The sequence below is a fragment of the Thamnophis sirtalis genome, unplaced genomic scaffold, assembly GCF_051295495.1.
Source record: "Thamnophis sirtalis isolate CommonGarterSnake01/CBP01778 unplaced genomic scaffold, rThaSir2_p1.2 scaffold_3, whole genome shotgun sequence".
Classification (NCBI taxonomy): Eukaryota; Metazoa; Chordata; class Lepidosauria; order Squamata; family Natricidae; genus Thamnophis; species Thamnophis sirtalis.
The window spans coordinates 123,189,994-123,217,984 of NW_028261383.1; the positions used below are offsets into that span (position 1 = coordinate 123,189,994).

Genomic DNA, 27,991 nt, shown 5'->3' on the forward strand with positions numbered 1-27,991 from the left:
AACCTGCAACGTAAAAGCAATTCTGAAGGAATACAAATATAATCCTGACAACTATTGGCTTGTGTACACAAACTCAGCCGGCAGTTGCAAAGTTACCTGTTGTCTTCTTACAAATCCTTAATGATGAGATTTCAGAGACAACTATTTTTAGGTTGAGGGTCTCCAGCAACAAAGAATTGAAAGGACAAAAAAACAAGGACCAGTCAAATTAAAAAAGTGGTTTTTTATTTTTAAATTAATAAAAAAACCTTCAACCTGTTTAAGCAAGATTCTGATTTTAAAACCTAAAAAATGTAGAACCTCAACTCTTAGCCTGCCACTGGATTGAAGGGAGCGATCGGGAGCCTTCCTCCAACAGATCCATCTTCTATAATAGCTCGTGTCCCCGTGATGCATATGCCTTTGAAAAATTCAGCTGTTTCCCCTTCTGGATGAGCCTCCTCAATGCTTAAACATTGTCCTTTTTAAAGGGAATCAGCCCGAGAGTTGAAGGGGGAAAATTTTTCTAAGGAGGGAGGAAAGGAGGGAGGGAAGTAGGACAAGAAGATATTTTAGTTCATTGTAAGATACACATTTCAGTGATTTGGGATGTACCTGTTGCAGCTATCATGAAAGTTTCAATAGGCCAAAATAGGGAAATGTGGATACAAATTTGTACTCAAGTTAGAGCATCTTTCCCCTTCTTAAAAGAAAAAAAAAAACAACTAGAAGAGAACACCAGCAAGGGGGGGGGGGGGGAATCCAGCCTGCTGCAAGGAGAAAGAGCTAGCCCAGCTATCAAAATTATTTTGTTAGAGTGCACATATATTAACTCCTGCCCGAGACATGAGAGAGCAAAAAATAGACTTCTTATGTGTACAGAAAGTTGTGGGCCAAACACAAGATGCTGTTTGAAGAGGAAAGTCCCCAAAGTGTCTAACAGCAGAGGCATTTTGCATTATTTCTTTATTTCCAGCTTCTCCTGTGGCCTACAGGAAAAGTCTGTGGAGCAGCCTCTGCAGCATAAAATTAACAACAACAAAAAAAAATCCCCACCCCCACCCCACATTTTGATGGAGAAGGGAGGCTGGATTCTTTCAGCAGATAAATCCTCTGCCAAACAGGCCTCTTAAAATGCCCATGTCTCAGCTGCAACCTCTTCCAGCCCTGGTCTCTTCACACAAGGACAAGGGAAGCTGCGTGGCTTCCTTCAACGACTCTTTTCCCAAGGCCCCTCAACCCTCTAGCTGCTACAGGTATTGCCACATCCCCGGGAACCAATGGGGAAAAAAAGAGGACAACAAAAACAAGAGAGCCCCCCTCCCACACAATTTTGAGGCCCCTCCCCACACACCCCTACATGTTTCAAGGGAGGCGCCTTTATCCTGTTTTCAAAGCAGCTGCCTCTCTCCCCAAGCAGCGTTCTTAGAATACCACCTGGATCTTTGCAATTCCGTTGCTTTCATTTGTGATGTATATATACATTAGATATATTTATATATTTATATATTATAGTTATATATATTTTTTTCTTTTTAAAAAAGAGAAGAGACCAGTTATTAAATCTCCTGAAGAGCGGATAGGGGAAGAAAAGAAGAAAAGGATCATGGGGATAACTGATGACATATCATCAATTAAAAAAAAAACTATAAAATATTCCAGTGCGATCTTCAGAGGAAAAAAAAATTGCCCCCTCCCATTTCCCGTGCCTCAGATTTGCCATATCCTCTTCCCCCCTTTGCCCCATCTTCTTTCCCATCCAAAAACGTCAAAGTCTTATCTCTGTCCATCCATTGCTGCCATGGCTTTCTGCTGGGGGGGCGCTGGCTGAGACACAGGAGGCCACATGGGCTGCTGATGATGAAGATGATGGTGGAGGTTGTGACTGGTGGGTGATGAAGGAGGGATCCAGGCAGGTTGGTGGTTGGGAGGCGAAGAGGCCCAGAAAGGGCTGAAGCTCCCTGGAGGAGAACATGCCATGGACGTAATGGGACTATTGCTGCTTTGGAGATTCTCTGAAGTCCGCAGCTTGGAAAACATTGCTAGAGCATCTGGGAAGTTGGGTGGCGTGGCTGGAGTATTGCTGGGTGTGCACATCTGAAGAAGACAGAAGAATAATTAATTAATTAATTAATTATAATTAAGGACTCCATCACTTGATCAACATGGCATCAATATGGCAGCACTCAAGACACAGTATTTAAATTAGTCCCAACAACTCTCTGATGATTCAGTAGTTTTCTCTTGCCAAACACATGATACCTTCTAGCTCAACCTTTTACATCTAACTCAAGTGAACAGACCCAAAAGTGCTTTTTTTGAAGGGGCAACTGGACTTTCTTGTTTTTTCCTTGAAGACGTTTCACTTCTCACCCAAGAAGCTTCTTTAGCTCTGACAGGATAGTGGGGAATGGAAGGATTTATATTGCTTGCAGACAGCTGGTCATTTGCAACCATTCCAAGGGTGTTCATCTCAAAGTGCATAGCTAAAAATCTGTAGAGATTCTCAGCCACCCTTGAATGGTGTGGGAATAAGAATGGATTGCCAGAGAAAAATTTCAGACTACAGGACCAGGAGCACTGTTCAGGTGACTCTGAGGACACAGAGAAATCTCCAAGTGCTTCAAGGACCCTCTAAAAGGATGCAAATGACCAGCTGTCTAAAAGGAATACACCATATTTTTCGGTGTGTAAGACGCACTACCGCCCCCCCCCAAAAGTGGGTGGAAATGTCTATGCATCTTATAGAGTGAATGTTGCCCAAGCCCCGTCCATCTGCTGGCCCCCATCCTTCAGCCTCTACCTCCCAGCAATTTGGTACATCTGTCTGAGCTGAAGATGAAAAGTGAAACATCTTCAAAGAGAAAATAAGAAAGCCCAGCTGCCTCCTGAAAAAAAAATGCAGCTTTGTGACAACCATGACCCGGCTTCACTGAGAATCTCTACAGAAATCAAGTGAACAGAGTTATAATTTACTGCTCCACATTAAAATCAATCCAGTTTGACCACCACCTTCTATTATGTATTCTACATTTGTTAATGGAAACTGGATCCCAAATAAGCATAACAGTAAAAGCTAAATTCTTACACCATTCTTTTCATTACTCTTTTCTCACCCTAACTAAAAAGATGCTGAAAATGATTTTAAAGGGACAGTCTGTCTCAACACTGCTTAGATGGGTGGCAATGGATCCTGCACGTGTACTTTTGATAAGTAAAGGAAAGGACGGGATAAAGTACTCAGTAAGTGGGTAGAACATTTTTTAAAGACTAATAGATTCAACTAGTCTGTGAATTGCCCTTTATCTTATTTGTGGTTGAATTATCTTAAGGCCTAATTTGGCAAGATGCTTTTTATAGTGTAGGATGTGGTTTGTGGGTTCATAGGAATTCAACTTTCTCCTTACAGTTCCTGGGTGAAAAAGGAAGAGAGACAGGAGGCACTATCTGTGGAACCCCCATATTCAGAAACATCTGGTCTGTAGAAGATAACAGCAGCAATAGTTTAGAAATTAATAGATGTTTCTCATAAACTGGCAAATAGCTTGCTAGGTTTATCATTTAAGCATTCTTCTTGAGAAGCACAATTTAAAGGAAAAGAAAACTAGGCTGGAAAGAATATTAGGCTGTAGAAATAGCTGTTACAGAATCAATAATAGGGAGAAGAGCAAGCGGCACAGTAGAAGAGCTAACAGCTTGGCCTATCGTCCCCTTTTTTGTCCCCTTGACCAATCTAGTTCAATCAAAGAGCTAAAACTTTCCACTTGATATTAATATAAAAGCAATCTCATGAGTGCTACTTTTCCCAAGCCTGGAGTTATGAATACTCAGCAAAGGGGCAACCCAAGCACTAAAAGGCATATATGCCTTCTTTACTGAGACAGATTCAAGCATGGTTTTCAAAGGATAGTTACTCTTCTGCTAAGGGAGGGGAAAACTGTCTCTCTCAAAGCTTCAATTTGAAGGAAGCCTGAAACTCTCCATATAATGAATTAGGGAGGCAAGAGTGATTGACTGCAAAAGTATTCACACTAAAGCCAGATTCTAATGAATATATAATCAAGCATATTAGAGGAGTTCAGTACTGCTGCCCAGATTATAAATAAATTGCAGGTGTTGCTGAAGCTGGTTAGTCATGGAAGTTAAGTGTCTTCTGCAACTGGAGAGAACTGATGACACATCTCTGGATTGCAAATCGCAGGAATATTTTAGCCACAAGAAGTGTACGGGTAAGTTGTACTGCAAATTTTCACTGGCCCACAACTTCTGATATAATTCCAAAGAAAGAAAGAGAGTCCCACATTCTGTGCCATCAAAGCAAAACATGCAAATGAGCATTCATGCATACACTTTGCATAATTTCCAATTAACACAGTAAGTACTGTAAAACTGGTGACTGCAAGTCATGGGCATCACCAATGAGTAAACTCGCTCTTACCAGGACACTTATATTTTCCTATGTGGAAAAGATGGCCCTCTTGTATGCTGTATCATAACCAGGTTCCGCTTAACGGGAGGGGGAATTACTGGACTTGCCCATGCACTATTATTATTATATCTCATTAGCATCTCTTCCGGCCCTGGGTGCTGCAGCACACTTCTTGATTCATCGGAGTCTCCTCCCATCTAGCTCTCAAAAAGAAATGATACCTCTGAGAGATAAGAAACGGCAAGATATGGTGGGCTTTGGAATTATGCATGTAATAAAACACTCCCCAATGGATTGCCCCACCCAGTTTGATGTCTATCATACAGCATCTTCGCTGCGTCCGGGACTACACAAAACTCTCCCTTTGTGACTCAATCAGTGAACTAAATAGTAGGTTTTGAATAGTTTAACCCAAATCAAATTAAGTGGTCTTCTGATGTTTCGGTCCACACAGGAACCAATTCAAACATTTTTTGTTCTGAAAATAAATTCTGTGGTGGAGGAGGGGGTTTCCTTGGGAAATGTGAGCAACAGCTGGAAAAGCAAGAAGACCTTGAGAAGATGGTGGAGGTGGGGTAGCAAACGAGCCATGTTAAGAGGGACCCAACGCCCACCATCTTATTCTGTTTGCCCTGTAAAATCAGCCTGAGATCCTGCTAGATGCAACTTCTGCTAGTTGCTAAAACCAAGAGTCCAGGTTCTGCATTAAAAGCTAACTATTCCAGGATAGCTATGCTTTGAAATAAAACTACACCCAATGTAAAGAAGATGCTTAAGATTGCTAAAAGCAGGCAGTACAAATCTACAGCTGGATATTGATAAATGTACAATAAAAAAGTGTTAAGAATTATTAATCAAGGAGTGGAAACAAAGCATAATCTTTTGGTTCTATAAACTGCATGACAAAAAAACCCTGAAATGAACACTTCCCTTCTGCACTGAGCAGATTCCTCCAGAATGCTCCAATCCCGGGATTTAATGCCTTCACCCAAACTCTTTGGGCGGGCCATGCTTTTCATGCTATATATGCTATATATAAGAGCCACAATGGCGCAGTGGTTAGAGTGCGTTACTGCAGGCTACTTCTGCTGATTACCGTTTGCCAGCAGTTTGGCAGTTCGGCTGTCACCTGCTCAAGGTTGACTCCGTTCTTCTGAGATGGGTAAAATGAGGACCCAGTTTTTGGGGGGCAATAGGCTGACTCTGAAAACAGCTTAGAGAGGGCTGTAAAGCACTGTGAAGCAGTATCTAAGTCTAAGTGCTATTGCTATATTCTAACTGGGTATTTCAATACCATTTTAGAAACATTCGGCTCTGTTCTGATGGCACAGCCCAGACGTGGTCTACCACCCGAGCAAGTGTTCACACCCCTTAATGCCTTCTCACTATCTTTTAAGTGAGATTCAAGTCCTCAGTTTGAGGTGTACCAACTTGAAACATCAAAGATGGAGGCCTCCCAACCTACATCTGGCTGTTGTACAACATGTTTAATTGTTTTGAGTGCTACCATCTATCTTCCCTGCTGGGTGCAACTCACACACACATCCCTATGTCCTTTGTTTTGGGAATGAGTGTAGGCCTGCTGTATCCCATTACCTAATTTTTATATGTTGCATCGACGCAAATTTTCTTTTTCTAAATGAGTTTCTCTCTCCCCCTCACCCCTTTGAGAAAAGGACCCATTTTACCAATAAAGGAGAATATTTGTAGCACAGGGTTGAAATGAGGGGTCCCTGGTGCTCTCTGATTATGATTGCTTTCTTGCAGATATTTCATTACCCAAACTGGGTAACATCATCTCTGCTAATGATGTTACCTAGTTTGGGAAATGAAACATCTGCAAGAAAGCAATCATACTCAAACAGCACCAAGGACTCGTTTTAGCTTTACCATTTCATTCTGGGTACTTAACTACCCAAGGCTGAATCTATAGGGTTAGAAAACAGGCATAGAAGAACTGTACCAAATCCCTGTTCCCCTCAATGCATTACCCTCATTCCTCCTATGAAATGAAACAGGTTGAAAAGTAGGTGGACGTATATGCTCACCAGTGTTTACATTCAATGGCGTACAGGAGAGCAAGTGTGCCCATTCCCAACCCTAATAAAAACAAACACTCCCTGAAACTCTTCCAGCCAAGAGACTGAAAGCCTGCCAATAATGTATGCTTATTAAGCCTTGCTCACCCATTATGATGCACCTGCATAATGAGATGTACCCATTTATTTACACAACAGTGTATTTCCTAAAAGCAACTCCGTCAACCAGTCCAGCACTGTCTTTCAAAAGATATGATCTCCAATTTCTTCATACCATGGGAATGGCTCCTGTGTGTTTTCATTTACTTGGCAAATGTTCTATATGATAATTTCTGTACACAAGCTAGGGAACTGTACATCCTTTCAGGTATTAAAGCTTATAGACTGGAGCTCATTTGCCTCCCATCCAGTTGAGTAGCAGCTCAAAGTATATTTTTTAAAAAATCTTCACATTTTGTGTCCTTGGTCATATAAAACATTTCAGGGTGTAACTTTTTCTTCAATAGGCTTGTTCCAGGATTAGTTACAATTTCACCCTGTTCCTCACTAGTATCCTGAATTTTTACTGAGCTGTTTAAAATAAGTTAATGCCAAATCTATAGACTTCTGAAGACCCTAGGATTCCCCAGGCTTAGATATATGCATGGTCTCTCTCTCTCCCCCCCCTCCCTCTCTCTCTCTCTGTGTTTATTCATTCATTCCCTAGTAGGAAAAATGTGCCATGCAAAACCGGACATTTTGCCAACTACCTACACATTCACTAGGAACTGAAAAAAGCTTGATGGCACATAATCAATCCATCAGTTTAGCAGCACTGTTCTAAGACTGTGGTTGGTGTGTTATTTGGTAGGGAGGGTATATGACCCAAGTTTGCCCATCCATGATGTAAAGGAAGAATCGTCGTATTGATCTAGCTCTAGGCTGTGGAGATAATCAACTTATTTATAAACTTAAAGGAGAATGGAATTGCTAGTAGTTTTCTAAAAAATGAAAATCCTCATACTTTCAGGTGAAAATCCATGAAAAAACTGATCAAAGATTCTGTGAGGGTTAGAGAATTGTACCTTAAGGCAAGTAATTTCAACTGACCTACTTCTTCCAGGACCAATTTTACATGTGGTGCTTCAGAGAGTCATTATACAATGCACATTCTCTTTCTAACTTCCTTTCAAACAAAGTTGTATACCCAAACCTATCATTTTGATCCAGACCACACACGTTCATTTTTTTATTTATCAAATCAATCTCAGTCTCTCCCCCCTGCTCTCTGCTTCATAACCAGTTGTCCATCCATCAAAGCTGTTTTTCTCCAATGTTCCTGTCATCAGAGGACAATGACAGGCTCATTAAAAGAGATATCTAGAGTTCTTTTTACATCAGGCCGTAGGATTCTTTATCTAACCAGGGACCCCTGCCATGTTGACATCACAAAATAATTGTACTTTATTGAGAATAGTGATATGAGTACTGTAGAAAAGAGAATCTTAATCTAATACCCTATCTGATGAAGCCTAATTGCAACCTTAACATTTGTTTAAGTACTACTGTGGAACTAATGAATGGTGGTAGTGAATCACCAAAAGACCTTTTGTGATAGACAAGCTGTTAAGTGTTTCAAGGCAGAAGTCAGTAAGCCACAATATACCTAAATTCTGTACATAGGACACCATTCTCAAGTTTGTGTCCCGCCATCTGTGCTCAGTGGACTAAAGATTCCACTGTTCAAAAGTTGGCTAATAATTCTGAGAGTTATCATCCTAACATCCTGGGAGACCAATGACTGGGAAAAGCTCTTAGATCTCCTGTGGATAATGATTCAATGAGCTAATCTTTTATATTACCATTTGTACCTTAGCACCTTTATTCTTCTGCCTCACAGGATATTGATATTGGTATTATTAATACCTCTGCTTTCATAGTTACAGTATAAAAGTAGGCAAATCACACTACAAATAAACCTGATTCCAAAGAATTAAGGCAACATTGTATTTCAAAATGTTCTTTTAAAACAAAGACCACTCTATTCCTCCCCCAATGTGACTTCATTACAGATTAACAACCAGTATCTAATCTCAAGCAGCTGAATGTGTAAAACATATACTCTGGCTGCCAAGGACATTTAACCTGGATCTGTTTTTCATTTCACACTGGCAACTTTAAAAGAAAATCCCTTTCAAGCAGGCCCAAAATATATTTTCAGTAAGTTTTGAATGAATGAATGAATGAATGAATGAATGAATGTATGTATGTATGTATGTATCTATGTATGTATGTATGTAGTTATTTATAAGAGGGGGGGCAGTTTCTAAAAGTGAAGAGAAAGTGCAACTGTAGTAACCATGGTGTGTGGGTGTGTGTGAGTGAGAGAGAGAGAGAGAGAGAGAGAGAGAGAGAGAGAGAGAGAGAGAGAGAGAGAGAGAGAGAAAAGAGAAATCAAGTGATGTAGTTGTTCATCTTGACACGTGACTCTGGGTGGCAAGCTACAAGAATCAAAACAATTACAACAAATGCAAAAAATTAAAATATGCAGCATAACATAGCCCACAAACTCTAATACAACCAGGAGATACCTGGAGATATCTCACATACCTGGAAGCCACAGGTTGGGGCTGTATTGTGGACAAAGGCTTTCAGGAATCACAAAGGCTGTAGACAGCCTCACTTCTGCCGTTTATCCTGCTCAGGTTCTCTCTATGCTTCCTCCATATTCTGAATTGCTATCTCACCCCTTTGCTAAGCTAACAATGTGATCTTTCAAGGTCAAACACAAGGAAGACTTCTAGGTGACTGAAAAGATGGGGCAGAGGGCATTTGGTTGACAGTCTTGTGACTTTAGGGACAGGCCCATGCTGTATTCCCAGCAACAGCGTGGAAGCGCTTTGCCACTTTCTTCCTCTATTTGCTTGTTGTAGTTGTGTTACTCCTTAGTTTAACTTGTAGCTTTCAGTTTCACAGGGACCTCCTAAATGGGTGTCACCTAGGCTTCATCCTGCTCAGCTTTTTCAGATCGGCCAAGGTAGGCCATCTTTTGCCATTTGTTTTCTAGCAATGTTTAATCCCATTTCTTCAGTGTTGTTAAAGATGCACAACCATTACTTCTCTGATGTTTTGTTATTCTTTATGGTACCAACTTGCTGGTTTAAATTCTGGGCAAACATGCCCTTAATGCAAAAATTTCAGCCTTACTTCACAAAAGAAAGACTTTGGGGCTCATGTTGCTCATTTCCCCACCAACCAGCGATAATGGAATGGCACATTACGAAAAACAAACTAACATCAAACTTAAAATACAGTTGCATGCTTTCTCTCTGGAAAGCTGAGGCCATGTTAACAACGGCATAGTGACTGAGCAGTAGCGTAACCACAACAAAAACAGTTACAAAACAAGCCAACAGTGGCTCTTCTCCATCTTGCTGTTCTGAATGAGTTACAACTGATCTCTCACTAGTCTTGTCCCCTCTCTTATCCCAACACCTCCCTCCCCACCAATCCCACATATAAGTGCGCTTTACATTATACAGCACCTCTGTTTGGGTATAGACACAGGCACAAATATATATACATATGGGCGTGGGTCTATAAAGAGGTATGCAAACAAAATACAAAAAGTGAAGCTGCTTTTTAACTTTAGGAACAAAAGAAACTTCTTGCAATCAGTCAGGTCCATGACCTCTCTTTCTTTTCCAGCTATGGCCCTTCAGATATATGCATGTAAATTGGGACTGGGGCAGAGATGATGGCTAAGGTTGTGATGGTGTCATCTTTCCGGCTATCGCCCTTCCGGATTCCAGTGCATATATGTGCGCCTGCAAACTGGTCGTTGTGCGAACGGGACAGCCGGAAACCGGAAGAGCAGCTCCCTGGAACACATGCATGCGCCAGGAAGCTGAGCTTCTGGTTTCTGGTGCTCCCCCATGTGTGAGCTCCCATTTCGGCACTTGGTGCTGAAAAGGTTCACCAACACTGGGCTAAGGCAAAATTGTCTGTTGTATAGGTGGAATGAGCTTAAAACAGACTTCCCTTGCCTAAGAGGCCCTTCAGAGATGTGACGGACTTCAAATCCCACAACTCCTCGGCCACATGACATTATTGATACTCAACTTACCTGAAAAGAAACCAGATTGAAGGATATTTAAGTAATACGGGCTATATAAAATTATCTTATGTACAAACCTATTATTTTATAGTAGCCTTTCATCTGAAGGGTGCTAGCAAGCTTAGACCATGGTTCTGGTAAGTTAACATTATAAACTATGACTTGCCCATGGCAAGCCAAGTGGAGGAAGGGGATATGACTAGATCTGGGCCAGAAGGTAATGTAACAACACCATGTTGCAAAACAAAAAACAGCATCAGCTCTGTGATAGGTCGACTAATCATATTAGCAAGCATCAGACTGCTTTTCCTTCCCCACGTACAAACAAATTCAGCCAGCAGCTTGCATCATCACAAATCCTCTGGAGAGGCTGAATCAAAAGACTGCAGAAGTCTTTCCCTCATCAAGCTTCTTTACTTCCTGGTAAGCTGTGACCATTCCATTCTAATTATAACTTCTCAAACACAAAAACACTTTTTCTGCTAGGACTATGTTTTTGTTTTAATATTGGTGACATTACACCTTCTTTTTTCAATGGGAGGTGGGGAAATGGTGAGGCCAGGTTCAGGAGGGGGGAAAAACAAATTATTCTCTATGAGAAAGGAAGGAAGGAAGGAAGGAAGGAAGGAAGGAAGGAAGGAAAGAAAGAAAGAAAGACGAGAGAGATGTAGAACTGGGGATTCCCTGGAACCAGGCTGTGACATGCCAGAAACTGGGCAGAGCAAAAAATCCTCATCCACGAGATACAGGTAGCATGTGAAACCACACGCCTCCAGTCTGTGGAAAAACCTCTCTCCACGGAACTGGTCCCTGGTTTCCAAAGGTTTGGGTGCCACTGATATAGAATATATCTCTGAGATATAGGAATACCTGACATAGAATTAAGCTGATATAGAACCAAGCAGAGCTAGATTCAATCATAAAAACCTCACCAAATGACTGTGGGCCAATCACGCTCTCTCAAGCCACTTGAGTTGTGGGGAAGAACTATGTATACTGCCCTGGATTACAATGGAAGAAAAACCACTAACAAAAGATTGGAGGAGAGAGAAATATTGGTCCAAACCCTGTTCCTCAAATCATTTTAATTTTGTATTAAAATAGGTGATTAAAACGTATGATTAAAAAGTGCCAGCGAGCCCTTACACACACAGCCCTTTGATGCGCAAAGGCATCTCACAGGCAATCCAAGCAATTCACTTGATTTGCATGGAATAAATCTGGCATTCTGTCTTGTGAAAGTAATTAAAACGAAAAGGATAGATTGCCCGTCCCGGCTGCACCACCCCCATCCTTCCATCTTCTTTGGCCAGCCTGGAAGCAGCAGGCCGAGAATAGGAAAAATGGAGCCTGTCACAACAAAGAGGTTTCAACCAAGCGGAAGTGATTGCGTAATGCTCCACATATGTGACTCAACCTTCCTGCTTGCCCTATTCAAACATCAACAAAAACAATTCAATGGGCTGAGTTCTGTGGCACAAAAAAGCCATCGTCGCTAACATTTATGAGACGGCTAGTCAACCACACTTCTCTTTAAGATTTTTTTTCTTGCTGCAAAGAGGAGAAATGTTTAACGAAAGTTGCTCTATTATTCCCAACCTTTTCCAATTTTATGAGTTACAGTTCCTATCATGCCCAGCCATCATGGCCAAGGGTTCAAAGTACCAGAAGGCAGCACTATGGCTAAATAGGCACAAAAATTAGGCTTGGCCTCTCTTGCATAAAGAAGCTTAATTGCCCATAGAGGGCAAAGTCTTCTTTAACAACACTAGGTGATAGAAACACGTAAAGCAATCCAAATAGGAAAAAATAGCCTTGAGCTTGTTATGTTGGCATTTATCTCTCGCACACAGACACACACATCCATTTGTATCTATGCACACAGACGCCCACAAACTTCACAAACAGTTACCTTTATTTTTGGAACTTGCCCTGGAAACTGCAAAACTCCCAACAGCATCAATAACCAAGGAAATATTAATTAGCATTTCTTGTGTGAAAGCATTTATGTGTGCCAGAATGATCAAGTTACTTAAATGACTTTTCATAAGTCCACATTGTGCTAGAACTTTCTATGTGAGAAAACAACCATTTGAACCTGAAGCAACTCTGCATAATTAATTTATTGTAAAATAAAATTACCTTTAGGGGTTAAAAAGGAGGGAGACAGACAAATAGACATTTAGAACAGACCAAAAAAATGGCTCATTACAGTAATTTAAGGAGGATGCAAACATGCAGATGAGCCACCGCAGCAAAATCAAGGATGGGAGACCAATACCATAACCAAACTAAATCAATTCCAGACTACACTATAACTGGAGGGTAAAATTTAAAAGTTCAGAAAATTGAGGATTCCTACATAAATTAGCAGATATGCTTGCTTTCTGCCTAGTGTGGCCCTATCATGCAGTGAATTTCTGAATGTTTGAAGATTCTGATCTATAAGCATCTGCTAGCCCACAGAACTGCAATCAAATCACACCTTCCTCATACAGGCACGCTATATGTACTTTTTTGCATTTACCATAAAATATTTTTTTTACTCCGCACAAAACTCAGTTGTACAAAGGGGCAAACTGATCTTCTGCATAGAAGGAATGTGCTCCTTTCACACCAAATTCCCGTTGTCCCTAACATTCAGGAAATGTTTTGCATAACACAATGTCATTCTGAACCACAGAGGTTCGCAAATGTTGGAATGAGAAAATGTTGCCGTTAAACAGAAAGCAAACACTGCACTACACTGTTTCAGTTCCAAGCCAAAGCTAATTCCAAGATGATTATGGATCGGTTTGTCCACTTGCTTGCTTTATCCAGAAAGACATTTTCAGTGACATCTGGCCTAAGCAAAGGGTTTTCCTGATATTGTTCTTTTGGCTTTGGATTTTGTTATCCATGGAAGGAAAGAGGCTTTTTTTTTCTCCCCATGAAAGATCTCACAGTTCCTCCCTGGCTTCCAGATTTTGACTGTGCATTTGGTCTTGTTGAGCTGCAGGATACGACCTTTATAACATGAAACTGCAGAGTGCAGAACATTTATATGCACAGCCCCCAAAGTAAAAGATTCCAGCGTGGCTGAAGAGATTTCAACACCATCTCTAACGTATAAATTAAATTATTCATTCTAGCTTGCACCACTTCCTATTTATCAATCTAATGGTCTCTGGCCACAATCCATGAGCCTCTTCAGCAACTTCAATATGCTATTGCTTTTTTAACACAATTTGCAGGTCAGGGAGATAAAGCAAATAAGTGGCTGCAGTGGATGGTAATCATTCAAAGCATACAGAGAGTATGATTAAAGGCAAATTCTGTTGACTTATTTCTCAGAGAAATTTTTTGGTAAATAAAGCATTTGCCTTTTGTCAAATCCATTTATATCATTCCTGTTCTACCTGCTGGGAATTATGCAAGGCAACCAAGATCCAATCCCTTGCATCGTTTCAAATGCAGAGTTTATATAACTCAAGACGCTGAGCTTGTCAATCAGAAAGGTCGACAGTTCAGCGGTTCAAATCCCCAGGGTCGCGTAACGGAGTAGCTCCCATTACTTGTCCCAGCTTCTGCCAACCTAGCAGTTCGAAAGCAGGTAAAAATGCAAGTAGAAAAATAGGAACCACCTTTAGTGGGAAAGTAACAACGTTCTGTGTGCCTTTGGCATTTAGTCATGCCAGCCACATGACCATGGAGATGAATTTGGACAGCACTGGCTCTTTGGCTTTGAAACGGAGATGAGCACCGCCCCCTAGAGTCGGGAACGACTAGCACATATGTGCAAGGAGAACCATTACCTTTACTATCAATCTACTGAAATAAAAAGCAGGGTTGGTTGGTGGAATAGCAGACTTGTCTTGCATTAACGTATGCTTGATTCCTATAAAATGACCTAAAAAAAAGGTATCCCAAGCCATCAAAGGTATTTGTCATGCTTTGTTTGATTGTCATTTATATGCCCCTTTTAGGCTTATAGATATTTAACATCCCTACTTGAAAAAACAGTCCAGTGGGAACTGAATCACAGATTGTTCTATTTCCTCCTGGACTCTAATGTATATATTGTGAGCAGAATCACTAAGTTTATAATTAAAGCGGTTAAGAACCCGTTATATCAAACAGATTAGAATATCCTGTAAAGGCGATGTATTTTTCTGAATGTTGATTCTTTGTATTTACCACTGCATTTTCATTTTTCTATTTTACCCTGGAATTTGATCCTGTTTATTTAATTTTTCTTTCATTCTTTTTATATGCTTGTAAGATTAACCAATTAATAAACTATCTACCTACTTATAAAAAGGGCAAGGGTTTGTAGTTCCAAAGTGCATTCCCAGAAATCAACAGCAAACTGTATCTATAAGGAGTTGAATGTGGCCTCCACACAGTCTGAATTTTTCTATTTTTCAAGTCCAAAATGAGAAGTCATAGAATCAAGGGTGGAACTTGTTGGCTTAACTGGCCCTTTCCAATGCCATACTCAATGCAGATTTAACCAGATTAAAACATCTCACATTGATTCTGTGTTTTCCCGAAAATAAGACAGGGTCTTATTTTCTCCCCCCAAATAAGCACTTGGCCTTATCTTCGGGAGGTCTTATTATTTTTGGGGTGCAGGAGGCGGTGAGCGTGGTCACCACATGGCTGTTGCTGTGTTGCAATATTTTGGGTCAGGGCTTTTTCTGGAGAGGGCTTATTTTAGCGCATGTGCTCAAAAGCCCGATGGGCTTATTATCCAGGGAGGTCTTATTTTCAGGGAAACAGGGTAGCTACTAACCTCCACCTGAAAATCTTCAGTTAAAAAGAGGTCTTTAGTATTGGATTTTCTCCCCTCACACTCGCCCTCCCAACCAGAATCTGTCTTCCCGTAACTTGAATCCATTATTCTGTATCCTAAAGTCTGGAAAGAAAGGAAACTGGCTGGGCTTTTTGTTTTTGTCCCTTGTTAGCATTTTGCCATCTTCACTTGGCAACTGAATTGATTGTGCTTTTCTCTTTCTTTTAATCTGGATGTGTCTAAAATGGCACTTTTTATTATTCTTAGCAGCCAACAATCTCAGTTCGCTCAGTGTGAGAAAAGCAAAACTCAAGAGTGAGCTGAGATTCCTCCAAACTAATAATTCCCAATATGGGTCCCCAAGACCTTTTCAGGGAACCCACTTAGTCAAATAGATATTTTCTCAGTTTTATTTTCTGATAGAAAATATTAATAAGATACAATCCACATAAACCAAAGTTCTCTGGGGTTCTCAAATTGGAGGAATGTAAAGGGATCCTTAGCCCAAAATGTTTGAGAATCAATTCCACTTTGCCTGGATTTTATCCCTTCATTCTTCTCTGTGTCCTTTCAGTCCTTTTCCTGTTTTCAAGCCTCTGCTAAACTTCTTCGGCTATCTTCAACCCTTAAACTAATTCAGATATTAACTTGACAGGTAGCCATGGCCTTCTTTTAGTCTTCCTCCTTGTACTAAGCTGAGTCAAGGCATCCGAACCAGAGAGGAAATGATTAATCCCTCATTCTGTCCCCAGTTCCCAGCCCCCTGAAATTGGCTCCCTAGTAGAAAAGGCCCTGCAAAATACTTGTATTTTTTCCCTACTGTGGAGTAAGGATTAAAATCCTTCTACAGCTGGCCTATTTACTCCCCCCCCCCCCAGTTGGTGCAACTAGAATGTAAAAATGGCTGAGTCTCTTTTGAGAGATATGGGAGAATGGCCAAAATACTTTTTTTCCTCTCAGTTTCCTTTCCTAAACCAAGTCAAACTGTTATACAGGTAGTCCTCAATTTATGACCACAATTGAGCCCCAAATTTCCATTGCTAAGCAAGAGGGTTAAGTGATTTTTGCCCCATTTTATGACCTTTGTTGCCGCAATTGTTATCAGTTACTTTTTTCAGTGTCGTCGTAACTTTGAACTGCCACTATACAAACGGTTGTAAGGGAAGGACTACCTGTACCTGCATGACTGCAGACCACCAATAACATAGATCAACTCTGATATACTCATCCCTGTGTTCACTTTTATATTTTTATCACCCCCAAAAAATGTAGGACAATTTCCCCAAATGATGCAAAAAAAACCCCCAGGCATCTCCTTCTCCTTTACTTGACTGCAAGACAATGACGTTTAGCACGGGATGCTGCCCAGCCCTCACTTTTGCTTCTACTGCTTTGCTCTTTATTTTTTCAAAACCCGTTCTAGTTATGAGCTAAGCCAAAGTAACTTCCTGACATCATTTGTCCAGCTCATCTCTGGCTATACTACACCCATCTTCTACCGCAAACATATTAAATATCCTTGATATTTTAAAATAATCCCTCAGGGGAGAAAGTCTGGAGTGTGTGTGTGTGTGTGTGCAAAGAGAAGAGACTACAATCCTTAATTAGGTTAGCAATAGTAATACCATAATGCATATGCTGACACAGAGTATCATGGAAAAGCTTGACTGTACTTGCTATTTATACAGCACCAATAATGTACACACTGCTTTGCAGAACATCATAAGTAAACACACAAATGGTACACACAAATTGTCCTGCCCCACAGAGATTACCATCAACGAAGTTTCAACATTACAGAGAGCGAGGGAGGAACAATAAAAGGGCGAGACAAGAAAGGGAGAGTGCATTCAGATGGAAACCTAGGCACTTGTGCTGATTCGGCTAGAAATATTTGATAGGCCAATACTAAGAGGACCAAGCAACGAGAAACAGACTTCTTGGTTTGACCAACACAACACTGCAGGACACACATCAACATGCGAAAGTCTGCTCAGCTCCAACTACTTAGAAGTCTGTTCTTTTGGGAGGAAAATGGCCACCTCAATAAGGAATCAAAAGATTTACCCAAAGCGCTGCTGAATTTATCAAATCTTAGCATAAAAATAACACAATGCACAACCTGCACCCCAAAACTTTTTAGTTACATCCAAAGCAGGTTAATTGTAATTGTAAAGCAAGTAAACAGACCACAAGGTGATCATTTTGGGTGCGGGAGAGCAAGAGAAAACAGATGAGCTTCAGTTTCTGTGCCATATTTTCAATACTTTCATACTATAAAAACTCAGTAGTAGAGATCCTCCATTTGCAAATGGTTGTTCCTCTTCGTATACATTCAGATGCCAATCAAACTCAAGGGACAAATCTACAGAATTTCCTTAGTTCTCCTCATTATCATGTATTTAAAATGTATTTCTATTTTTTGCTTGTTAATAAAATCATTCCCAGCAAGATTTCTTTGCCAGTTTGTACAAATATTTTTTTAAAATATAGAACACAAAGACAAATGGAAAAATAAAGCAGTAAAAGAGCCAGTTTAACAAAAGGTACAAATCTAAGTTTAGGTTGGTGTTAGCGTGTACATGTGAGAAAGAGCGAGAGAGATATTTGTAATCTGACTTTTTCCCAATTGGCACTTAAGATAGCCAACAGCTAAATATATTAAATCTCCTGAGGTAAAAAATAAATAAATCATTTCCCTCTGAATATGAAAGGACATTTCAACTAACATCTGGCACATACATGGACCTGAGGACACTGCAAGGCCAGGGAGCAAAAAGTATCTTAAATCTCAAATATCCCTCCTGAGAACACAATTCCCAGATGACAATCCTTGAGGTGTCTAATATGGTTTGGCATCAGGTTTTATAGGTCAATCTGTTTGTGTCTATGTGTGTTGATTATTTAAGCCTGCAAAAGCAAAAGGAGACACTTGAACTACTTTGTCTGTTCTGGCCACCAGCTATGACTCTATCCATTTTATTCTGAATTTATTGAAGTTTTCAAAGGAAGCTCCCTAGAGAGGGGTCACATAAAGTGGCATAAAGTGGAAGTTATCAGGCCTGGATGACTCTGGTCAAGTGGAGCTTTATCCATAAGGAAGTGAAGTTTCCAGCGAAACCAGTATTTGACTCCAGCCTGAGGGCAACTGAGCTTCAAAAGCTTTTAACATATACAATTGCTGGGTAGTTGGAGGTTATGACACTAAAACAACTAACCTACAGTCTATATACTCTTCTGATGAGTCTCCATTACAGTATCAAAAGAGTAAAAGTAAACTTAGAAGGGGCCAAGGGAACATTTGTTCACCATTAAATTCTAGCGAAGAAAAAATAAATTTTGTAATCGGTGTAAACTCTATTAAATGCACCATTTGGTACTATTTTAGTATCCCATTCACCACTAAAGCCTTTAGCAATTTTTGAGTCACTGACAGTCATAGGCAAGCCTACAGTCAACCATTAATACTAGAAAGGAGTGTGTGTAAGACTTCTCTGGATTGAGGAGGAAATAATTTTTTTTCTAGATGAATTGATACAAGTTTAACTGTCTGCTGTATCCATGAAAAGAAGTGAATAAATATATTAAATATAAAGGAGCATGCATGTTAATGGCATTACTATATACTTATGTGGGACGTGCAGCATCCAAAATAAATAAAGGGTGTGTGTGTGTGTGTGTGTGTGAGGTTAGTTGATTTGCAGCTTCAACAGATTTAAAAATAAGAGGCAGAGCACTCCAGGATGTGTGTGTTCCTCGTCCTTGATACTACAAAGTACAGAATGAAATAAAATGTTTGGATTGCCTCCCTCCTACATTATTACCTATCAGCCTAATAAGCCTACAACAGAAACAAAGGGGCCAGGACAACTGAAGATTAACCAGATCTGCCTGAGACAGAAATTATGTGGTTATATCATTAGCAATGTAGTTGTATCCCTTGGTTGTGTCTGAGCAGTGTTCCCTGACTTGCTGCTGTCCTGATGTATGGATAATAATACCCATAACCCTTAGTTAGCTGCCTATTGTATAGGGGAAGATGGGAGCTACAATATAAGATATGGCAAGACCATATATTTGTTATTGTTAATTGCGAAGTTGTGTCCAACAGATTGCGCCCCATGGACAGTGTTCCTCCAGGCCTTCCTGTCCTCCAGCAGGAGTCCATTTAAGCTCACGCCTACTGTTTCGGTGACTCCATCCAGGCACCTCATTCTCTGTCATCCCCTTCTTCTTTTGCCCTCAATCTTTCCCAGCATTAGGCTCTTCTCCAGCGAGTCCTTCCTTCTCATTAGGTGGCCAAAGTATTTGATTTCATCTTCAAGATCTGGCCTTCTAAAGAGCAATCAGGGTTGATCTCCTCTAGGATTGACCAGTTTGATCGCCTTGTAATCCAAGGGACTTGCAGGAGTCTTCTCCAGCACCATAGTTCAAAGGCCTCAATTCTTTGGTGCTCAGCCTATCTTAGGGTCCAACTTTCACAGCACTTTTAAGGAAGGCTATGTTAGAACCACCATGTTCCATCTGATTGTAGTTCCAGAGTTGTCTCTATACAGGTGTGCCAATTTCTCATGCATCAAGACCCCAAGGCCATGACCCATGCATATATTTTAAGGCCATATCCCCCCCCCATTTTTTTAAAAAAAATCCCACCCTTTCTATTATTGTTTGGTGGGTATCCATTACACACACACTATTTTTTCCTATCAGAAAAATGGTTGGTTGAGATATGATTAACACAACACTTCTGAATGAATTCCATAACTGAGCAAGGATTGGAACCTGGCCCTAATTGATCATTTCTGCACCATATTGTTCCTCTTACGTTGACCTGAGAATCTAGACTCATCATTCTAGAACTAATGAGTAAGAGAAATACAACAGCACAATTCTTTCAGCTCATGCACAAATCCAAAACTCGGTAGAGAAAAGAAACTAGTATAAATCAAGGAAAGCAGATCTTAAACTGTTCAGACCTTTAAAAATGTCCACGATAAGCCTCTTTTATTCATTCACCTTCCACTTTTAAACCTAGATAAAGAAGTTAAAACAAACCTTAAACTTACAGGAATTGTATTCAGCTCCTTCTCTGGTGAGAGCATCTCCTGAACAAGGGGGAAAGAGGAAGAACATAAAGATCTTCCGGTCCTTTGTAGCATAAACTTGACAAGAGATTCTGAGGGGAGGATGGGTGGGTGTTTTTTTTTTTTGGTAAGATAATATAGGCATTAACAATACAGTTCTGATTTGGAAAACTTTCAGAAGACTCACAGAAGAGCCTGAATCTAAGTCTCCCAACAGTCATGGGTTCAAATACACTAATGGAACAATGGAAACCTGATGAGGAAAGCAATGCAAGTTCTGGTGGAAAGTATTAGCTGCCTGCCCCTCCAAAAGTCAATGGAGATCCTACTCACAGAGTACAGGGAAGAGATGGGGAAATAGTATGAAGAGACTACCAACTTAGCTTTCTTCTTCAATTTAGTGCTCTCCAAAGCTATTTTTGCAGATCCAGTGTCTAACAATTGGGCCAAGAAAATAGCCATGCCTAAGCCCAGGATTCACTTCTTACTCCAGAAATCTAAAAACATCATAAATTCTGGAGCCCTTTAAAGATCTTGTATCCCATTTTATGTTATTTATATCAAAGGGGATCATAAGTTTGGTCTCAGCAATTACAATGTCTAGGTAATTCAGCTAAAGGATAAAACTGGCTCAGTTTTTGCAGGAGAAATACATTTGATGAACTGGTCTCAAATTCCACATCATCAGTTCTGTAATAGCTATCAGCTTTATGTTTGAGGAAATTTTAGGATGTGATCTATATTACACTTTGCAATCAAGACTTTCTTGGCCAATTTGAAGAAAACTGATGAATGCAAACCCTCCAAGCACAAAAAAGGGAGCACAATTTTCATTGATTTTGCCCCCTGGTTTTCTTTAAAAATCAACATATTCTCTTTCCACAACCTCAGTGGTTTATCGATATGTAGAGGTCACATCGCCAACTATTCATCCTTTAACTCAAGTGTTTCTCAACCTCAGCAATTTTAATATTAGCAGACCTCAACTCCCAGAATTCCCCAAGCAGAACTGTATTAAAAGACTTCAGCTAATGAACTTTAGACTTTCTGTACTTAAAACATTAAAACATGATCTCTACTACTGTTTTGTCCTGAGTTTGTGTTTGAACAGATTTATGTATCTTCTCTACCCACAACTTACAGATTTTACTTCCATAGGTTTCTCTACAATATCTTTGCAAGAATTTCACCCACTGTGTATAATAATCAGTTTTCTCTAACACAGCAACCTCAGACTTTTCATTACAATTCCTGCTATTCGTTTCTACTGGCAAGAATATCTCTGACACCTATAATTTTTCGTTTCCTAAATAAAGCATTTCGTAAAGTTTCTTTTCTGTTCAACTTTCTTAAATCTCTTCTGTTCACAAGCTGTGAATTTCCTAATTCACACTGGGGAATGTCCTATAAGCAGCAAAATGGAATTCAAAACTAGGCACCATGTTAAGTCTGAGAAGCAACTGAGAAATGTAGATGAATAATGCTTGGGCAAATCATAACTTGAACATTAGTTTCCTGATTAATGTGTAACTGGTTATAAAAAGATACAGGGAGGGAAGGCTTGAGAAGACAGCCTTGCCGAGGAGACAGGATTTCCTTTGTTTGTAATCTCTGTTAAACTGTCCCTGGCAAATGCAGAAACTGTAAACTCTTTTAATACTCAGCAGTTGGGAGAAACATTCCAAAGCAAGCAAGAATGGGCCCTGCTGTCTTATTACAGTTCACATGCGGTTCTGTTTGGCCGAAATCTGCATCTAACACGCAAGATTTATGAATAAATGGGACGGCCTGGCAAAGCACGGGAGGCACACAAAGGAAAGAAACAAAATATTTTAAAATTGCCAGATGGGAAGATGGGATTTTTCCTGCCTGTTGTATATTTACTCATTTGAGGCTTTTCTTGTGATGTCTGTGTGGGTATGTAAGGTGTGTGTGTGTGTGTTTTGTATGTATTTCAAGTGGCAGACAACAGTCAATTAATAGCAGTAACCTCCTTTGGGGGAATTAAAAAAAAAGTGAGGCCAGAAATGGATTTGTTAGCAATATGCACAGAAGGATGCCCAGCACGAAGGACTGGATATAAAAACCGATTAAACAGGCTCAACCAAATAGGTTCCCCTACTGTGTGCTAAGCATTTCAAACACCTTGAATCATGTTTGAAATCCTACTTTGTTGAGTTGCGCAAGGGGCTGCATAAGAAGAAAGGCTCCTGAATATTCTAAGGTGATTTGGGGTTGGGATATTATTAACAGAAACCTCCAGCATTCACTGAAATTCTATCCAGCAACTGGATGCAAAAGGGCACCCATCAGCTCATCTCCATACCTTCAATACCTGTTCAGAGATGCAAAAATGCAGCCCCTTGGGAAACAAAGCAGGCTGCCTCTATGGAATGACTTTACCCTCAGGAGGCAAAACACGCTTTTCAAAAGCACCCAAGCCCCAAGCCATGTTGCTGTCCCCTTCCTACCAACTGCTGCCCCACTGGCCCATCTTCACCAAGATTCTTTTCTTGTTAAGGTCCTTTCACAACCAAAGACATCTTGGTGTAGAAGTTCTGTGATTTTGGTTCTTGAACTGCAAAGATTCCAACTGCTGGCCAAATAAGGGTTTTAAAACAAAAAATGGGCAAGTATGGCAGGAAGAGCAAGAGTGGTACAGAGGGGAATGCAGGAAGGAAGGAACATGGAGTAATGGACAGTCTGTGAATCCAAAGCATCAATGTAATAGGCATTCTGAAGAAAACACTTCAGCCAGGAAGATACATTATTCACTATGGCCGCTTCCAACACTGGGAAAGTGCTTTCGTTACTTTTGTAGGAATGTCCATTTTCAGCAAGAACCCAGTCCCAGAATGCAGGGTGACCTCCCTACCATACATTTGAAATCATTAGAAATCATAGAAGTCAACCAATTCTGAGGACAATGAGCTCTTTACTGGGGAACGGGTATGATTGCTTGCAAGTCACATAGGAAACTGGTCCAGGATGTTCAGCCTTGTTTCAAGCTCAATAGCAAACCTGAGATCTACTTTCACATTTAGGTTTAAAAGAGCATGCTTAAATTAGCTCACTGGCTGCTTGTTTTAGCTTCCAGGGCAGTTATGAATCATTTGTCACCACTTGGCAATCACATACAGAACATTTATCCCTATACTAGTTTCTCATTGCACAGCTTGAATTTTCATGCCAGCATCATGCAATCAGTTGTGTAGAGAACTTCATAGGGAGAAGCGGGTGGGGGACACACACACATGAACCTGCAATTCACCCCCTCCCCCCAGTAATATAAATAGAATCAGCAAACTACATAAACATATTTTTCCCATTATAAACATCTTTTTCTAAGCCAAATGCAAAGTTTCACATTCTTTGTAACATTTACTCTTCAGAATGGTACAGCACACATTTTCATACTGTCGTGTTCTCCAGCTTGAAAAAAGGGGGAGCAGGTACTCATAAAGACTGCTGTCTACCCAACGACCCACCGCCAATTACACTCTGAGGCAGCTTTCTACGATTCTGAAGAATAACATAAAGCAGGTTGTGCCCTCTCTCTAAAAACTAAACAGAAAACCAAATGATGATATTCCAGGTTATCTAAGCAAACTTGTGAACATATTATTTTCCAAGTTTCTACCGTGTATATTCTGTTACATTGGTGGAAAAAGAAAAAATACATGAACTTTCTGTACATTGTTATATGTGTAATTAAAAATTACACATTATATGCATTTCCTTCCAGACCTGGGTAGAAAATCAGTCTTTTCAGACCCTTTAAAGCAGTGTTTCTCAACCTTGGCAACTTTAAGTCCTGTGGACTTCAACTCCCAGAATCCCCCAGCCAGCTGGCTGGGGAATTCTGGAAGTTGAAGTCCACAGGACTTAAAGTCACCATGGTTGAGAAACACTGCTTTAAACTATTTCATATAATTGCTGAGACAAGTTCTCTCTTCCCTTCAAAAACTGGATAATTCTTCTAAAAAAAAAAAACCCTTGCATTTTTCAAAATTAAAAACCATCCAGGTTCAGGGATGAAATGAATGTTGTAGCTTCTGCATTATGTAGAAGAACCCTTTTTCAAATCGAAATTATAGGCTCTATTAAAACTACTCCCCTCTTGCTATATCTAAACTACAATTCCCGTGCCCAGTGTTTTCCTCTACAAAATCATATGAAAATAGTGCAAGACTTTTTGATAGAACACCAGTTGCAGAACACTGAAATCTGATAATCGTGGTCCTTGTCAATTGTAGAAAGTTATTTTACATGAAATGCAGTAAAGCCTGTTTTTTGTATAGATTATTTCAAAAGACTTGTAAAAACAAGCTATTTAGACATTTTTACAATACAGCACACTGATGCAAACAGTAGTCATTTAGATGTTATTTATATTTTCCTAAAGTTTACAAAACGTAACTTCCGAACACAAATTATACTTTCTGATTAACAAGTACTTCTAATGGAGAAATAGTCTTATCAATGTTATCAGAATAAATTAGATATTTCTAGTATTAGTCAAAATATAAAATCTAACTGAAATCTACAATTAAAAGTATTCATTAGTAGATAAATATTGAAAATATAATTACATTGCTATGTAGATAGAAAAACAAACAAGCAACGTTGTATTCGAGATTTCTGTTTTTTTTTTTACATCTCTAAAGCTATACAATGGCTTCAACAATAGACAAGTGAAATGCTGTAGTTTAGTCTGTATTTGCTATTATCTTTGCACACAATACTAGTTCACTTTCCTTAAAAAAAACTTATTTTGCTTGCCAAAAAACCCTGCCCTCAGTCAAGGTCACACAAAGTTTTGCTCAAGTTTAGACGAAACACACTAATATATACTAATAGAGATGTGGAGGGGGTGTACTTAAAAGCTTGCCAGCTTTCCTCCTTTCTTCTAAACTCCCTGGATTTTAAGTAATTATGGAGTATAAAAATGGTTAAACAATTCCATATGAGGTAAAGGCAGAGGAAGGAGGGAGGGAGGGTGAGAGAAGCAGAAGTCCCTGTTTCCTGGCAGACATTTTGGCTCTTGTTTACATTTGCAGTCTGTGTTTCTCTTGTTGCAGAGCAATATGGCTGTCTGTAGAGCTGACAGCTTTGAATGCACAACCACTGCTGGCTGCAGGCTCTTGTTCCCTCCCAGTATCAAAGGTTGTGTAAAATTATGCAGACGTTGCATATCCAAGACAAGGAATTCCTCCTCGTATTTACATGGCTTGACAACTCAAGCACTGCTCAGTGTGGTCTTTTATTTCTCTTTTAGATCTGCTTTCCAAGAGGTATGGAAAAAAAGCTAAGGATAGTTTGGATTTGTTCATGGAAACAAGAAAGGCTCAAGGCATTAAAACACACACATAAACTATTCACCTAATGTACATTTCCAGTGCTCACAAAAGGGGGGTGGGAGGATTGTGAGGAACAATATGAGCCTGAGAACTTTGAACTACTTACCATTTGATGATGGTGATGGGTGTTGGGAATGTTGGTTTCTTGAAAAAACGCACTCAAAGCCGTCTATGTTTAAAAAATACAAATACACAAGCCTACTGTTAGAACAAGGGGCCACAACTTCAAGGGAAAATCAAGTCGGAGGGTAGGAACAGCAAGGTATTTTACAGGGACATTCTTGTCCGGCCTACGACTCTCCCCCCTCTTCCCATTTTTTTTAAGCACTGACCTAGGACAATGCTAATTTCTCCTCTCCCTTTGGGAAAGGAAGGGGGGAAAAATGAAAGCACAAACATGGCACGCAAGAGGACAACATACCCATAGGTAATCATTGTCAGCCTCAACTAGGTTTTCTAACCCACAAGCCAATAGACCACAGCAGCTTTCTTTAGCTAGGTGCCATTCTCCAAATGGGAATGAAGTGAACTGTAGTCCAACACAGTACGAGCAAAGCTGGTCGGGGGAACATTTTAAAATGTCCTAAGAAAGTCTCTACCCCACTACTTTAAAAAAATTGGCCGAGCAACAAAAATGTGTAGTTTTAAAAGGCAACCTGGGGGTGGAGTGGAGATTGGCTTCATGGCGGATGGCTTTTCTAAGTATAATGCTATGCCCAGCAGAAATGGACAAAAGGCATTTATCTTTGTTGATGCCAAGGGCTTGGCTGAAACCAATCTTTTCCTCCTCGTCTTGTAAATCAAAACAGAGGAGGCATTTAAAACATTGTGGCTAGACCAGGGCCATATGTAAACAAACAAGACTCCTTTAAAAGCAAGAATTTCTAACCACATCTCAACTCGCTATCTCGTTTCTTCTCCAGCTAAATAAAGACCACACATACGAAGCAGCAAATTATTAGCAGGCCTAGTTCAGAAACTAACGTCCCTAAATAATTGGGGGGGGGGATAGACTGGGGGGCGGGGCGGGACAGTCTCCTTGATATTTCTTTGCTTCCAAATCGGGTGCCTCACTTAGGAATGAAGTGAAGGGGGATGGGCGAGCAAGATAAAATCTTCACACTCAGCCCCCCTCTTGGTCCTTTTTTTAAGGAGATGTGTGCACATCCATGGAGGAATTTTTTAAAGCCATTTATTCTATCTGAATGCTCGAATCAGCCCCCCCCCCGCCCGGCCAGTAGGCTGTATGATCACGCGTTCTGCACTCTCGCCGCCTGGCCAATTCAAGATTATTAATGTTGTCCACTCGCTTCTCCTCCTCCTCCCCTTTTTCCCACGACCAGCAGCAACAACAGATTAGTCAACACGCAAAGGCCTAGCACATTCCTAGCCCCGGAAGGCACTCATTGTAGAAAGAGACAGTAGTTATTAAAATGGCTCTGATGGATTGTTTACATGCCCAGTGCCAAGGGAAAGGCTCCCTCGCCTTACACCGGAGGAGGGGGCAGGGCAGCAGAATATCCCTTAAACCACCGACCCCAGACCCCCCAAAAATTAGTTAAGGCGTGGGAGGGCGGTCGTAGTGATTCTTTCCCCCCACCCCGCGAAGAAATGCGGAGAGGGGAAGAGACGGAGAACCAGAAAAGCTCGCAACGCACCTCAAATTGCCAATGTGCAGCTTGCAGTAGCTGCTTCGCTTGATCCGCCGCACAGCCCGCAGCCAGCACGAACTGGTTAATCATGACTTGATGCCGAAGCTCCTCCATATTCACCGACATGGCGAGAGAAGCGAAACCACAACACGGAAGGGAGGAGAGCCAAACGCACTCAAGGTGGTGGAGGCGGCTGGGATACGTGTTTTTTTTGGGGGGGGGGAGGAAAAATATCGACAAAGGCTTCTCCTCCTTCCTTTCTAGCCCGAAATGCCAGGCGCTTTACTCTGTTCCGAGGCTTTAAGCTAGTCCTCTCGCCGGGTTCGAGCCAAGCCGCCTCTCAGCCTCTCTAGCTTCAGTCGGCAGGAACAAGGCTGTGTTGATATTTCCCCTTCCCCTCTCGTAGTTCTTCGGCAGCTACACCACCACAAACAACAGCATCTAGGGGAGGAGCATGTGGAGAGAATCGGGGTGGGCAGAGGGGGAAGCCGGAGGTGCCTCAACGTTCGATTCCACGCTTTCTTAGCCCGCTGATTGGTTGCTGCAGTATTCTTTGCGTGTATGAACGTTCGATTCGA

General features: G+C 40.7%; 1 protein-coding gene across 2 annotated transcripts; it reads right to left on the minus strand.

Annotated features, from left to right (window-relative positions):
• Positions 1 to 203: 203 nt before the first annotated feature.
• On the minus strand, positions 204 to 27,991 carry UBALD2 (UBA like domain containing 2). 2 transcript variants are annotated; one of them, XM_087709886.1, is made up of 4 exons: positions 27,420 to 27,991; positions 25,868 to 25,930; positions 20,384 to 20,422; positions 204 to 2,076 (listed from the first exon to the last, which is right to left on the minus strand). In XM_087709886.1, exons 1-4 carry the CDS (start codon positions 27,537 to 27,539, stop codon positions 1,756 to 1,758), a joined length of 543 nt encoding a protein of 180 aa, XP_087566012.1. In that variant the 5' UTR covers positions 27,540 to 27,991; the 3' UTR covers positions 204 to 1,755. The 2 variants fall into 2 exon arrangements, with proteins under 2 accessions (XP_087566012.1, XP_013912596.1); XM_014057121.2 differs by lacking the exon at positions 20,384 to 20,422 and having other exon boundaries at positions 27,420 to 27,982.

What these genes read in the sequence shown, in the direction of transcription:
- UBALD2 (XM_087709886.1), bottom strand. Translation starts at nt 27,539, where the DNA reads ATGTCGGTGAATATGGAGGAGCTTCGGCATCAAGTCATGATTAACCAG. An exon ending in CTGCACATTGGCAATTTGAG is followed by an intron (nt 25,931 to 27,419) that starts GTGCGTTGCGAG and finishes TTTTAAACATAG; the next exon opens with ACGGCTTTGAGTGCGTTTTT. An exon ending in CCCATCACCATCATCAAATG is followed by an intron (nt 20,423 to 25,867) that starts GTAAGTAGTTCA and finishes CCCCTTGTTCAG; the next exon opens with GAGATGCTCTCACCAGAGAA.